The 15434-nt window shown below is 33.2% G+C and overlaps 1 protein-coding gene across 1 annotated transcript; it reads right to left on the bottom strand.

Annotated features, from left to right (window-relative positions):
- Positions 1–253: 253 nt before the first annotated feature.
- LOC120346696 (octopamine receptor beta-2R-like) lies at positions 254–8238 on the bottom strand. The gene is made up of 8 exons (XM_039416502.2): positions 7722–8238; positions 5358–5530; positions 3029–3176; positions 2782–2924; positions 2394–2506; positions 1900–2048; positions 1223–1328; positions 254–945 (listed from the first exon to the last, which is right to left on the bottom strand). The coding sequence occupies exons 1-8, from the start codon at positions 8170–8172 to the stop codon at positions 828–830; spliced, it is 1401 nt and encodes a 466-aa protein (XP_039272436.1). The 5' UTR covers positions 8173–8238; the 3' UTR covers positions 254–827.
- Positions 8239–15434: the final 7196 nt, after the last annotated feature.

Genomic DNA, 15434 nt, shown 5'->3' with positions numbered 1-15434 from the left:
ATTAATATGCTTAAGTCAAAAGTAACTTTAGTGATATTTATCCCTTCTCAATAACCGAATGAATTATTGTATAGTAATGTGATAAAAGATTTGTTGCTGCTTGTCATTTTAGGATCAGAATAAAATTAGAATCGCATTTCAGGTTCCGCTTTATATGTTATATAATCTATTTGCTATAGCAACAATATACCAGCTCGAAGGTAAAAACAACACCCCATATCAAGAACGAATTTATATCTCGTACACACCAAGCATCAAGTCACGACGAAGACCTCATTTAAATTTTTTATTTGCTTATTTTATGTTGAAACTACCTCGATAATATATGTAGCATATCGCAGTTACAAATGACCAATGTTCAAGGTACTGTTCAAATCCATTTTACACGTTTCTAACATACTGTCGTTTATTTTCTTTTGATGGCTAATAAATTACTTTTTTTTAATACAGTATCGTAATGATTTAGAAAGTTGAGAAAATATCCCCATACCATTGAGATTATCATTTGTACATACATAAAGAAAAGGATCTTCAAATAAATACAGTGCTATTTTGATTAAATTAGACAAAATAAGATTTACTTAAATTTCACACACGACAAAAATGCAAATAAATTTTAGTTTGGAATATATTTATATATTAGTGGAATAAGCATATACAATTTGGAAACTGTTCAGAGTTGTTGGGGTTATAACAAACTTCAATCACCAACAATTGAAAAGACTGATTTCTTGTTACCATAAGAATCGTTCCAAGTATAATCCAATACGAAATGCCGTTGAACTTTGCTTGATAAAATGCAAAATACTTTGCAAAAATGTTTTTTGTCATTTGGAACCATAAGATGAATTATGATAACTGGACATATTTTTATGGCGGAAAGTTGACGCCACAGCGGAGCGAAATCTGTCGTCTCGGACACTGTAGATTACCACGTTGGCGACACTGAAACAACAACAGAGAACGAACGTTCATCCAACGTACGCTGAGAGTAATATTAGTGAAAAGAAATATTCTGTTATATATCTCTAGTTACAAAAGCCTATTCACGTAGTTGTTGAATACTTATTTCACATTTAATATGTATTGTAAAACTAACAGTTACTGTTCAATAATTTTGTCAAATTTAAACTCCGCATAAATCGATGTAGGGCCAATCATGTCATCTGTATATAGGATCTACGTTTGCTGCTTTGATTACATTTACATCAACAATATTTACCTGTTCGACAAACCGGAGTAAAATGAAACCATATATACAACAGAAGTTGCTCTCTCGTTTTTGGGTTCGTTGTTATATGAAATGAAGAAGATAACAAAAAATAAACCTGAAAAATAATCGTTGTAAACAATCCATGTTAAGCTACATGCTATAAATGATAGTCATTAACCCTTGCTAGACCTTATTAAACATGAGACCGACATTTTACAAAATGTGTTCACACAAATCAGATACATATTGTTGAATTCCAAGTAATCGATTTAAATACCAGGGTAAATTCCAGATGTATCCAGCCAAAGTGTGTTGAAAATTAGATACAAAACATGCGAAAGAATAACAGATTTTTTATATACTTGGAAGCTACACCGTTTCTGTCTTTTTATATTACTCAGAAACATGAATTTGATAACGAAACAATTTCACAAAACTTACTATTTTTTTTAATAAATCGCATTTATTTAGTCGAAAAATCTTGAAATATTTATGTGAATTAGATTATTCGTTTTTAAGAAAGAATGATAACTGACCTTTTCAAAACATCCGGATATTTAACAACGACTTTCTGCCCAAATAATATTTGCAAATATTTTCGCAAAATTGGCGATCCGTAATATACGGTGGTCTTTCCAGACATTTCAATTTTTAAGTGGTCTATTTAATTTCACATATATACTTACTCCACGCTAAAGCAAAAGCCACAACCATTATAATAATTGTTTGCACAACTGCAAACTCTGGTTTCTTTGTGTCTCCAGTTATGCGGATTGTGTCTTGTCTCATCAAACCTTTTTTAGGTCGTATAAATCCTGCTGCATATTTTACGTGTCTGGAAATGGATGTTGGTAATTTTTTTTCACAAATAAAAAAATGGATTTTAATTAATCCATTCTCTAAAGTAAACTATATATATTCCAATTTAGGATAATTTTCATGATTACAAACCCATGAAATATAACTACTTCCACTGGGATACTAGGTATTAAATTGAAATAAAGCATTTTGATAAACGAAACTCTTTCAATGAAACAAATTAAACACCATTGCTTGGAATAAACGCCCGAAACAACTTTGAAATTACATCTTCATTAAACCAGAATCTCTTTTGAAAAAAATGTATTACGATTTTATGAAAATTTTTACTGCTTTTAGTATGGTTTTCTTTTTTACTCACGGCAATTCCGTACGACCATTTTCTGATATAGATGGTCTTTGTGACTCGTTCATGGTCGAAAATGACTTTAAACCCCTGAAAGCTGCAGCACCAGTAAGCATTGTTAAAATGATCTGTAATGAATTTGAAAGTTAATAAACAATCATGTGGTCAGATCAAAACGGATAATGAGCTGGTACAAACATCAAATATGAACAGAAACAGAGGAATGATATATGAGACGAGGAACGGCGCTCTGGGTGATAGTTGACGAAAAATATGAAAAGGTATGAAACAAAAGTGGGTTAATACAGTAGAAAAATTGATTGGTTCTAGCTATACGCTGAATGTCTCATCGAATGTATATAATTGGATGCCTCCTGATCCAGAAATATGTAATACAACTCACCGTGACAACGTATGGCAAGAAAAGTGCTAATCCAAAATGCAAAAGTCCATGAGCCCGTGATTCCACATTTGAACCCGCATATCCCAATGTGAACATAAATACTTGGGGATTGTACATGTAGTTGAAATATTGTGGTATTGCTCCTGAAATATGAATATTTCTTCACAAATAAAATGAAATGATACTTTAACGAAATATATCTACCATTGACATAATAATAAACACAGACGGACATGTATTGACTTACCTGTGATTGCGGACCCAAGAATAGTGACAAGCCATATACCCAGCAACGTCCATAATACCGTTGATGTTTGACGGTGCCGATGCCACATTGGCCACCTGATTGCAACAAATCTATCAGCACTGAGAAACATTAGATGTAGCAATGAACCCTGTACAGAATATATTAAAAAAAAAGTCGAGTGCTCATAGAGGAGGAATAAATGCAGAAAAGCAGGGAACGTTACATATATATTAAAAAAGACAGTGAAATACAAATTAAGGGTCGAGTATGGTATCAGTAGAGTTCGTTCATTGGTAAAGATGGCAGAAATTTTGAGTTTTCTCATTTCCGCCCAAGACTTATCTTATCTGTGGTGAAGGTTACTTTAACTATTTTGTTTTGTATCAACTTACTATGAGTTTGAAAACTTCATGAAACATTGATTTTCCTACTACCCTAAAATTTCGAACAGCCTTCCACCCCTTATTTTTGAGCTGTCATTCCTTTAACAATTCACCAACTAAATGTAATTGTATTTGCAAATCAAGAGAATTTCAGTCTTGTACGCCAATTAGTGCGGATGTATATAACGATGATGAAACACTTGCGAACAATCCCATAAAATATTGTTCATATGGTAATACATAATGGTCTCTGTGACCTCTAAATATAAAAGGATTTGCGTAATAAATGAGACTTGTCTAAGTTGCAATTTGGGTTTGCTAATTTAAGCACAAAGTACGACTAATGTTCTTCTTATATTGTCTGGGTGGTGATAAAAAAACATTTAATCCTAAAAGTGTCAGGTAACAGGTTCCCTATTTATTTGACAAGTCAGGCGCAGATCGTAGTATGTTTGACTATAGACCTGTGTTTCGTAACTATAATTATTCAATATTTATATCATACTCGTCAGACATGGCCTCGTTATTAAGTGAACCTACTAAACGGACATTCAGCGTTTTTGGACACTTCAGTGGACATAACGACCGTTTCAATATTATGTTGTTGGTATTTTTCTTCGTCACCATCATTATTAAAAAAAAAAAACGCTATTCTCTTCGAATACTGGACCAATTGCTTCGAAAGTTTCAGTGGTTAAAAGTTGATTTTTTTTCCAGAAGGCTATTACTTTTATTTATTCCTAAATTTTCTATGAATCCTATGAGATCTTATATTTCAGTCTAAATTTCGCTGTTCTAACATTTACTCATGGGAATACTGTTTTAAACTTATTTCAAGCGGTTGTGTGATCGTGCCTACAGGTACGGTACTGCTCAGTTACTGTACCACAGTGAAATTGACTTATTCCTTTCGCGATCTTACTATTGCGGTAATGTCAAATGTAGGTTTTCTAGCAAATCTAGCCTACCGTATATGTTAATTTTGATAAAAGCAAATTGTATTGAGTTTTTATATGCCATAGAAGAACCGTTCCACGATCGAATAGCAGGCTGACAGTACAGCAACAGGTACTGGTAAGGTACTGTACGGTACCTCTGTGAGTTACGCTCTCATCTTCATGTCACAGTTCTGATGTAAACAACATAAATCCTTACCACAGGACATGGAAAAGCTATGACAGTTCCTGTACCGTTATTTGTACCCAAGTACCAGTAAGTCAATTACCAAAGCCATGTAGGTGTTTCACTGTTCAGATTCGTGCAGGATACCGTACCGAAGGCGTAGGGTACCCCTATGATTTTCGGTGAAGTGATGATAATATATTTCGTTTTATTCTAAGTGTCCATATATTTGAGCATAGCTGTCTTGTTACTTTTAATCGGTAAGTATGTTGATAGGTAGGCTATTTGTCTGTCTGTCTGTCTGTCTGTCTGTCTGTTTGTTTGTTTGTCTGTTAGATGCACGCGATATCTCACGTAAGCGAGATTGAATCTGCTCCAGATAGCCTATTGATTTTGGGCAAATTATGTCGTATAATTAGCGAGTTATCAATTAATTAGTGATGGGACACAAGGTGACACTATGGAGTAAGAGCGCTGTTTTGGGGGATCCCCTAACTTTCAATCGATAAGTCTTCGGTCTCTGACCGATATTCTCGTTTTTTTATCATTTGAAATGATTGGTTTGATATTCGCCAGAAGAGGAATTATATGATGGTTTTCGACTTGTGTAATTGATAAAGTCGTCGCTTTGTACACCAAAAAGCGAGACGTACTTGAATTGTGTTTTCCAAATACTGTGCCAGTTTTATCATTTGGCCAGTGTTGGATACACACAAATTTATAAAATCCACAATGACTTTTACTTTCTACTTGAAAGATTAGCGGCTCGGTTGGCCGATATATCGGTCGAGCTCTAATATATATATACATATAATAAAATAGACCTGCAATGAGATGATTAACGAAGATCCAGCAACAATTGCAGTTGGTGAGTTGAAAGTATGGAGCATTTCTTGAACAACTTCGTTTTCGGAAGAATTCCGAAACCATACGACATTTGGTAGAACGGAAAAGAGCAAAATGAAACCGACTATCATGTCGTTGACAGCCAGAGAAACTAAAAATAAATTATAACACATAGTTAAATTTCGTAAGGTTAGTAATTGATGATTTGTTTCGGGTTGCTCTAAATTGATGCAAAAGAAAAGGAATTTAATCATTACGGAGGTATTGCACTATACGATGAAGTATGTTTAGTACAGTTTCTTCAAAAAGTTACAGATTTGTCTACTTAACGGGGGTGATTATATTCCCATTCTTAATCGTTGAACACGCAAACTTACCTACCCAAGTGAGTCATTTTGAAACCAACAAATACCCACCGATATTTATAGCTAGGTTTTGTAATCCCGGCGCCTCAATACTTGGAAACAAATGCTCTGGACGATGATAGTAAACTACCCGGAATAAATGTGAAAATGCACCCAAAGTAATAGCTAACTTTTAGTGCTTATACTTTGACACATTTTAAGTATTTTATTCCACCATGCGTAAACTTTAACTTAAATTTGAGCCATTCTGTTTGAGTTGGATATTTATGAAGCATGTAATGATTACCTTTCTGATACCCTCATAGTTTTTTTGTTTTTACATTATGCGTTAAAAGTTATGGTCAGGCCAACTCTCATAATTATTACGCAGTTTACCAAAGTCTCAAAGAATCATTTTGAAAACAATTATAACCTTTGGTAAAGCTGGTCTTTGTTGAGAATCAGAGGAATCTTAATAATGCTCCACTAAATACGTGGTGGCATGCTAAGAAATATTTTTGTACATGAAAAAAATATATAGTAGTGAAATTAGGTAATGATACTGAATGCTGAAAATTAATTTAGAGTACTAAATTAGTGGAAAGACTTGAAGTCCAAAAATATATCATTAATGTCGCCAACAATTTTGCAGCGATTTTTTATTGGCGCCATACCTACTTTTTTGGACACGTTTAGTGGCCATAACGATCGTTTCAAAATTTTGTTGTTATTGTTATTTGTCTCCGTCTCCATTTTTATTTTTATAATGCAATGCAGTTATATAAATTTTGAACTTTATTGCATTGGCCAATAAGAGAAACTTGTTCCTGATTTACGAAGATGTCCATCTGCATGTGAGAACAGAGGTCTAGTAAAATTGTGGAATATTGAATAAACAGAAATGAACAAAATGGATTTTCCAGGCGCGTATAACGCAAAACCCGTGTAAGCTCAATGCCTTCCATTGTGAAGTAAGCATTTAGCGATAAATAAGGTAAGGCATTTAGCGACTAAATATGTCTTTTGGCAATTAAGTAAGGCAGTTGCAATGAGGTAAGTTAATGCATTTGACGATTAAATAAGCTTTTTGGCATTTAAATAAAGGTTGAGGCATTTAGTGATGGATTATGCTTTGGCGATTAGTTAAACCTTTTTACGCATATAGAGATGGTGCGGAAACCCATGACCTATGGTAGACTAGACTTGGATCGGTATTGATGATTACATTTTTGTTTTATTTTGACTTTTTCCAAAGTGTAACGGGATTGAAAGCTCTTACTTTTTTTCGTTTTTGGAGGCTCAGAAATATTTTTGGCAGAATGTCAAAACTCATGTGCTTCATTTAAGTCGCAGTCATATTGCTATGAACATGTCAACATCATATTACAAAGTGCTTCATTTCGGCTGTGAAATCTTTAAGTAAATTTAATATTTAAGTAATTAATAATAATGAAGTTATAGAACGTATTCGTTCGGTAGAAACGTGAAATTCAATGTAACTTCAAATATATATCATAAATTTCTAGTCGTATAACTGAACGAGACTTTTTGGTACAAGAAATCTTTATTTATTTTTGTCATGCGTTCTGATATTGATAATTGTGACTGTCTGTTGTTTACTTATGTCGGGAAATTTCGGGTTTCACGTCTGGTTATTTCGTGATTCATACTGTTTTTTCGCATATAGGCCATAATAATTTACTAGCGTAAAGATAAATTGCAATATTTACCAATAGCGCAATAAATATAAATTTAAATATATATATTAGAATATAAAATCAAATAAAATGAAATATATTGAAAAAAAAAAAATAATGATGAAAAGATCATAAAATATTAGTACAATTTGGAAATTATGGTAAAAGCCTATATATATGAGCGCCTTGCTTAATATAAAACGATCTTATAGTTTCTGAATCTAGGATGAGAAACTCCATTTGATAATATTACGTGAAGAAAAAACACGATAAATACGACTCGATAAGTTGGAAAATTCACCTTTTATATAATTATGTTTCGTGCGCATATCCCTGTATTGCCAAAGAACGAACGGAAGAAGACAGTTTCCAAAAATCGCAGAGAGTCCCAGGATGGCTACAAAAGTTCCAAACAAAACGACTGTCCCTGGTTTTTCGCATTGATGGAAATGATCCTCGAAATAATCCAGAGTCCTGCATTTATCGGAATTATAATTTGCTGGATAACCTGGAATCCTTATTAAAGGTGCGGATGATGTCGGTATAAAAAAATCATTTTTTGCAATAGCCGCTAGTCCGCCGAATTCGGGCATTGTTGTCGGTAACGTTTGAGTGGTTTTGAGACCATCAAACTGCTGTAGAATAACTTCCCATATTTCAGATGAAATCTTCTCAAATAGTTTATCCGCAATTTGGCGGCCGTCAGAGTTCGAGATATTTTTTATTGAATTTAGTCCAGCTGTTGTATTCATAGTTGTTGTCGACGTTAATTGCAAATTTATTTGTCATTATCTACACTATAACATGAATATAATGAATAAATGTTTTTACATAAGACAGGTACACTGTATAATGCAAATCATATTTAAGAAATTGTTTAATATTTATTTAAAAAAAATTTCCAATCGTGAGCTGCTGGGGAAGAAGACATTATTAAATTCAATATTACATGTAACTTTCATTTGGAGAAGAATAAAAACTTCATTACACCGATTTACACTGGCCTTGTCAAAAGCAGAAAATTCACTTTGTTGATTTGTTCTATCAAATTTGCAATAAGTGTATCTAAATTAAGAGATTCAGAAAACGAAATATTGCAAGTTGCAACCACGAATTTAAGCAATCAGGATTATGCTTTAACGTCCCCATATAACGAGTGAATAATTATTGTGCATAGGAATAATATACAGAAATTTTATGTCGAACAGTTGTTATACAATTATATATATATATATATATTTTTACCTTACAGCGACGATGAAGAACAATGGGCTCAAAAAACTATGATGCTTTATTTTTCTAATACTGTAATGTAAACGCACCATACTTAGCTAACTGCCTGTTGCATAACTTCAAATGAGTTTTTATGACTATTTTGCTTGTTTATAATTTTTAGATTTAGGAATTTTCCAGTAACAGTCGTTTGACCACTTTATCCATATAAGTACCCCTTGACTTTATCATTGTTAATATTCGCAAAGTATAAATACCTACAAAAATAGGTTAAAAAGCTGCGTTGTGTTTGCAAAGTACTATATTTTTAACGTGAAATTATGTAGTCACGTCAAAGCAAGCGTTTTCCAGTGACATTCAAGCATGGTTAGTCACCGTGTTGAAAATTCTTTGTACGCCACATCGTCATATATAAGTAATAAGAAAGTATTAAACGATAGGTTTTGATAATGAAGATTCAAGGCTACCGTGAAGCTTTCAATCTTGTTGATAAATGCAAAACTGACAATAAGTTCGCTAACCAAGTTCGTCTTTTATTTTTCATATTTATGATGAAGAGAGAGAGAGAAGAAGGGGAAAAAAGAGATTACTTGAGGAGTTGTTAATTACACCAAATGAAAAGTAATAGCTTTACTGGATTGTCAATAATTATAAATGTAAATAACGTACAATATTCATTGATTTTTTCCCATTTCAGCACATGAGAAGATCGATCAATAATGGAGTAATGTCTTAATATTGTAGTTTAATATGCTGTTCAATCATCGGGGTTGAATCTTAGCTGACCCTATTAACGTTCATTGAAGCGTTGAACCCGATTTGATCTAAAGATAATGCGGTCACGATAGAATGAAGGTTAAAAACCTTCGGAAACGTAATGTCGTCTGTTTCTTGTCTACAAAAAAACTGAGGTTTTAAGCTAGTACGATTTTTTGGTTTGGCGTATATTTATGTTTTTAAATGATATGGAGATGAGACAAATTAGACTTGTGCACACAATCTCTTCATGCTAGTGTAGAGCCTAATGGCTCAAATTTCACGTTAATGATTTTTAAATCCCCATTAGTCATTCACAGTAGATATGTGGCATTTGTTTTCCAGCAGATGACAAATTAGTCGGAATGCTCCATATTTAAGAATTACGTTATCTATTAGAGATGGGAAATGACCATTGTTATACCCAATCAAAATTCTTGACGAAATTAATATAAGATGGATCGCCATTGAGGTCGATCACTTCTCATTGAACCCTTCTCCTGCTTTCAAATCTAAGGTGAAGTTTGTCTCGTGGTATTTTGGTCATAAGCACTGAGTGGGTGTTAGACGATGCCAAATCTAAAATTATTTTACTATAAAACATTAAGTGAATTTTACGAACATTTTCTTTCTTTTTTATCTAACATACACTATATATACCCTTACATAGACATAGAATCAAATTTATATTTGTAATCAATTTATAACATGTGCCTGGAAAATAGATATATATGATACGTGGAATATGTCTCATTAGGAACAGTTGATGAATTTGAGAAGTGCTTTAGTAAAACACGATTACAAAAGTTTAACAGTTTATGCTATTATACGATTTAATTATTGTTGACTATTAAGCTGTCTTAGCTTATCAGGGATATCCAAAATCCAATATCCAATTTAAAATGCGGAATCGGATATAGCCGAGTCAAAATGATATTTTATGAATTCAAAGTTTGATTTAAATAGACAGTGTTTTATTAAAACTCCAAATAATTAGTTATTAGAAGAAGCTCGCCGCCATACAATGACCACAGACATTTTTGACATTGCCACTGGAAAAATATCGATCAAAACACCTGTGCTTTTGGAATAAAGAAACACAATATTACACAAATTAAAACAAAATCAAATATATTACTCGCAGATGCGCAATATAACGGTGACAAATAATCCACCACAAAGCAGTACTGACGTTCAGAGTCATGTCCGTCATTTTTCAAAATCAGCCAAGATCTTCCCTCAGGAGCTCTCAAAACTTACAACTACAGGATGGTCTATTTGATACACACCGGCGAATGCTGTACGAGGTGAGATAACGTGATCTGAATGACTAAGTTGTCTAATACGTATTGGAATACCAAAAATAATTTAACATCGTGCAAAGAACTGATATTTAGTTTGACATCCATTAAATCTAAATCACCTTCCGCGCAGTCACATTCGGCTGCCAACTATCTGGACTATACGCTCTACAGTCTACATAGTCATCAATAATAGGAGCACGTAAGCCTCCGATTTAAGCCTATAGTCAAACCTCACCAAATTCGAATATTGGAGAAAATAGCAAAATATGAACAAAAAAGAAAACAAATCACACATATTTTCAGTGTGCATACATCGGCGACGGAGCTGCATGGTGTGTATTGCTCTACATACGTTACGTCATACTGATACTCCGCAGTTACACCGACATACCAGTTCATTCACACGTCCCGTATTGCTTAATAACGATTCTTTCTGAATCATGCTTTGCCGTACCCATTAAAAGTTATACTAATTCAAAAAAATAAGTGTCAATGTTAATGAAAAACACGAAAACCAAATGCGTCAATTAATTAAAATTGATGATCAATATTGGAATTGCAAGTCGTTAAACTGATTTGATGCTCTAAAAGACCTTTTTAACATCACATTTATAAAAGCGCTGTAAGTTTGGGTCATTTTCAAGTACTTTTGAGATTAGAGCACACTTTAGTTTAGACTGATATTTATTTGGCCAAGAAGCAGAACCATAAAGATAAATATCAGCTTACTGATGAAAGTTTACTTGGGTTTTCGCATTGTTCAACTGTAAAATGTCAGTAACTCATTCCAATACTTGAAAAAACAATACACGTGCGACACATCTACAATATTCCACATCTAGCAAAGTAGTTGTTTTGGTGTAAAATTATTCAACGTTGGCCACGTACAAACGTCTCAACATTTGAACCAGAGTGAACGACGGTGGGTTTCTCTGAGCTAGACAAAAACTAAAATTCTATCCGACAGTCGTTTGATATATTTCGTCCATTGCCCAAATTGAGACAGCAGGATAAACTCTCTACCCGACTCATAAATATCTTGAGTGCCCTTTGCGCAAATCGATAATTAGCCCGAGTTTCTATTTATAAACGGAAATTTCTATTCTAATTTTTTTCGCTAATTTCCCTTCCAATTACCTGTGCTATTGAATGTGTTGAACTATTTTAAGTAACGTTTCAACTGTTGTCTATTGCCATTCCTGTCGCAAAAATAAACTTATATTGAGGTGATGGCGCTTCAGTGATCGTTTGCAACTCTCTTATTGAATTAGGAATCATATCCGTGCTCTAAGACAACTTGTATTTAAAATTTATCATAATATGTAAAATACACTAGTTTTTTTCGAATAAACTGCCAGAATTACGATTTTTCATATCACAAAAATTTCATGCAAACCGACAACTGTACAATCACTAAAAAATTCCACGAAATCCAGTAGAAACTTTGTACACTAGACAAAAGCTTTACTGAGAACACCAATTTATCAGCATACCTCCACAATGAGTTATAATTACTTAATTTACCCCTTACTATTCTCACTGTTCAATCAAGTATAATGACTTAAATTAGTCCTCGGAGAAGAATCACCTGGAGATCAGAATACGAGAATTTAGACAGGTAATAAACTTTAACAGTCATCAGAGTCGATATAATCAATACTTTCTTTTATATTTATAATAATCTGGCAGACCAACAAACAACGTCACAATATAGTCTAAGCGCATCGTGATAATTTACAACATGGATTGGATCTCAATTGCAAGCGTAAATCGAGTAAATTTACCACTATTTTTTCGATGCAGGAATCGACGCAACTCTCACGACCATCACGCAGTCACCGCCAATCATTCTTTGATTAAACAAAAACGAAAGTATCGAACGCTTTATAACAGTGGTTCCCAACCTTTTTTGACTTGTGGTCCCTTTGCGGGCGGTTTTCGCACTCATGGCCCCCGTGTTCATCATTCCAGTTGTATTTATAGTATGAAACGGAGAACATGGAATTTTCTTTTAAGGGTAAAGTATACAAACGAAGTTTCATTGAAATTAATTTTGAACCTATTATTGTAGCCCCTCCAACTGCTCTGTTGCCCCCTTGTGCCAATTATAATATAAGCAAATATCGATCAACTAACCACAAATTTCTTTCTTCCTGTTATTGAACACTTCCTTGTCACTCAGAAAAGCATTCAAACATTCGAAAGACAACATAATCAGTATGAAATAATCATAACCTAACGTAATCTCAATAGTCCAGTAAGAGAATTGGCTATAAACGAACAAAATCTTTTTTACTGAGAAGAAGTACACTAATCAGCACTAAAGAAACCTCAATGCTAAATGTTTCATTCCAGTAAACTTTTATTTAGTATAATTGTTTGCAACAATAATAATTCTAGTCATATTTTATCTAAATTTGATCATATGATTCAAACTTACTTTGAGCAAACTTGCATATAAAAATGAACCCAAAAGTGCGACTCTTACATTGATTCTTAAATCGTGACTCACAAATCAATACTAACTGATGTTAGAATTTTGATCTCATGAAACAATTTGTGCCGCTAGCGTGTTTATAGATTCACGATGTTATGTTTTTATGCTTCACTCACTAATATCGTTCAAATGGCAAAGATTACTCCAAAGTATTATCCACTATTGGCAATTTCATTTTAAATACCAATGTGTGCAGCAATTGTTTTCTGAATTATATAAATTAGTCTTTAACGAGGATATGTTAATTATTGATTTCCTATCTAGGTTTTTTTCCGTCAGCAGGTCAAATACGAAAATAATCTGATATGTTATAAATATATATATATATATAATTGCATGTGGTAGTTAGATGTCTGCTCTTATATATACTTGACATGAAAGATATTGTACCAAGGAAATAGCTCGTGGATGGGTACTCCTGAAGTATGCGCACTAAGATGTTGCACAACCTGAACCCTAACCTGGTACACAACCTGAGTTGTGGTCGGAGGTCCCGTGGATGAATATACATCTGTGACGATGACTCATCTAGAGCGCTGCATAATCTGTTTAATTTCAAACGAACACAAATATCGGTCCAAAAAAGTCAAATGATTATTCAGAAACAAGGCAGGAAAATGTAGATATTGTGACCACAGGCAACAATGGTACCATGCTCGGCAAAAATTTATTCGAATTGCGGCCCTAACTCTTCCCGTGCCTCGGCCAATCTCCAAATGTAGCGAAGGTTATTTTTGGATTGAAGAGAAGGTTAAAAATGTATGATCGATAAATCGAAATCAAGTACGTAAAGCTAAAGTAGAGAAAGTAAATTAAAACAAAACTTCCATGAAAGATGATGTTAAATTTACCAGAATTCGAACATATAAAAAAGGCTTTACAGTGACTGAATGTGGAATGAATACAATATTATATATGATACAATATATATATTTTATTCTTTACTGTTTTCTCGCTTTTCTACTTTCGGCATAGTTCTGTTATAATTAAAGCCTTCCTTGTAAAGTCGTGATTAAATCAACTAGAATCAATAACTCCTACGTATCGAACTACAAAGTAGACAAAGATCATATTGAAAATTAGTTTTGCCGGTATTGACCGCCATTATTTCTTCGCGATAATTAAATTTGCTGTTCCCATCTCTGACTGCTATTATATAAAGCATTCGTCTAAATTTAAATTGTAACGTGTTTATATATGTGTGATCATATTTACTCGCAATTCGTCAACTATTAAAGGCGCAGCTGAAATTGTTTCTCTGTCTATGCCTGTTTCAAGCTCCGACAATGCTAAGATCAATCGTAATCGTCTAACTGAATCTCACTTACCTAAAAAGATTTGAAAAAAAAAACTCAATTTTCTGCGTAATACTCAAGCAATAAATACTCTTATTGCAAAATATAACGTAAATTTTACACAAAACTCAACATTTCAGTTTCAAATGTTCAAAATATTCAGTCTTACGTGATATAAATACTCGCCCAGCACTCTCTGCAGTGATGCGCAACCTCAAACGATATAACCTACTCATATACAGTGAATTTCTAGTGTAATTTGTTTATTTTCACAAAGTAAACGAAAATATGAGTTCCAATATTTTGCTCTTACGAAATAAATCACACCCATACTCAAGACAGCCCTTATCATTAACAAGGCGCGGCACCAGACCAAACGCATATTTGCCATATTATATATTATTTATTTGTTTCCAAATGAAAGCTTTCGTACCCTTCAATTTAGAATATTAAACACTTCAGGTAATGAATGAGTTGACAAAATCCGTTTTACCAAATAATAAAGTCTGCGTGAATTTAAAACACTGGAGTCGCTAATGTCAAAATTTAATATTAAAGATTTTTGTATTCTTGGCCACAGTGTAATTATTGACAAGATTAACCTTCGGACAGCTCAAATCCCTGACCATTTTAGGGGTCTTTTTAAACCTTTTTTTTTTGTCAACCATTAAGCCCTAAATCTTAACTCATGGCTTTTTGAAAGCGTCTGCTAGAGTTCTATTCAGCAATATATCTTTAAAACACACTCATCGAAAAAAATTTTTTGCAAAAAAATTTCAAAAATTTCTAAAAAAAAATTGAACTTTGAAATATTTTGTGTACAGTAGAGGGTTAATAATTAATTCCTAATTAATTAATTTTTTCTTCAACGTTTTCGTCAAGTTTTTCCTAACATAACAATACCAAAACGACTATTATAGCATAAATGG

The sequence above is a fragment of the Styela clava genome, chromosome 8 (genome assembly GCF_964204865.1).
Source record: "Styela clava chromosome 8, kaStyClav1.hap1.2, whole genome shotgun sequence".
Taxonomy (NCBI): Eukaryota; Metazoa; Chordata; class Ascidiacea; order Stolidobranchia; family Styelidae; genus Styela; species Styela clava.
This window is presented reverse-complemented; position numbering and strand designations above follow the sequence as displayed.

Bases quoted from the DNA above. Each gene is read 5' to 3' on its own strand.
- LOC120346696 (XM_039416502.2), bottom strand. From the start codon at position 8,172: ATGAATACAACAGCTGGACTAAATTCAATAAAAAATATCTCGAACTCT. The intron at 2,049-2,393 runs GTGAGTAAAAAA...ATCCATTTCCAG, and splicing joins AATGGTCGTACGGAATTGCC to ACACGTAAAATATGCAGCAG. The intron at 1,329-1,899 runs GTAAGTATATAT...ATTATTTTTCAG, and splicing joins GGCTTTTGCTTTAGCGTGGA to GTTTATTTTTTGTTATCTTC.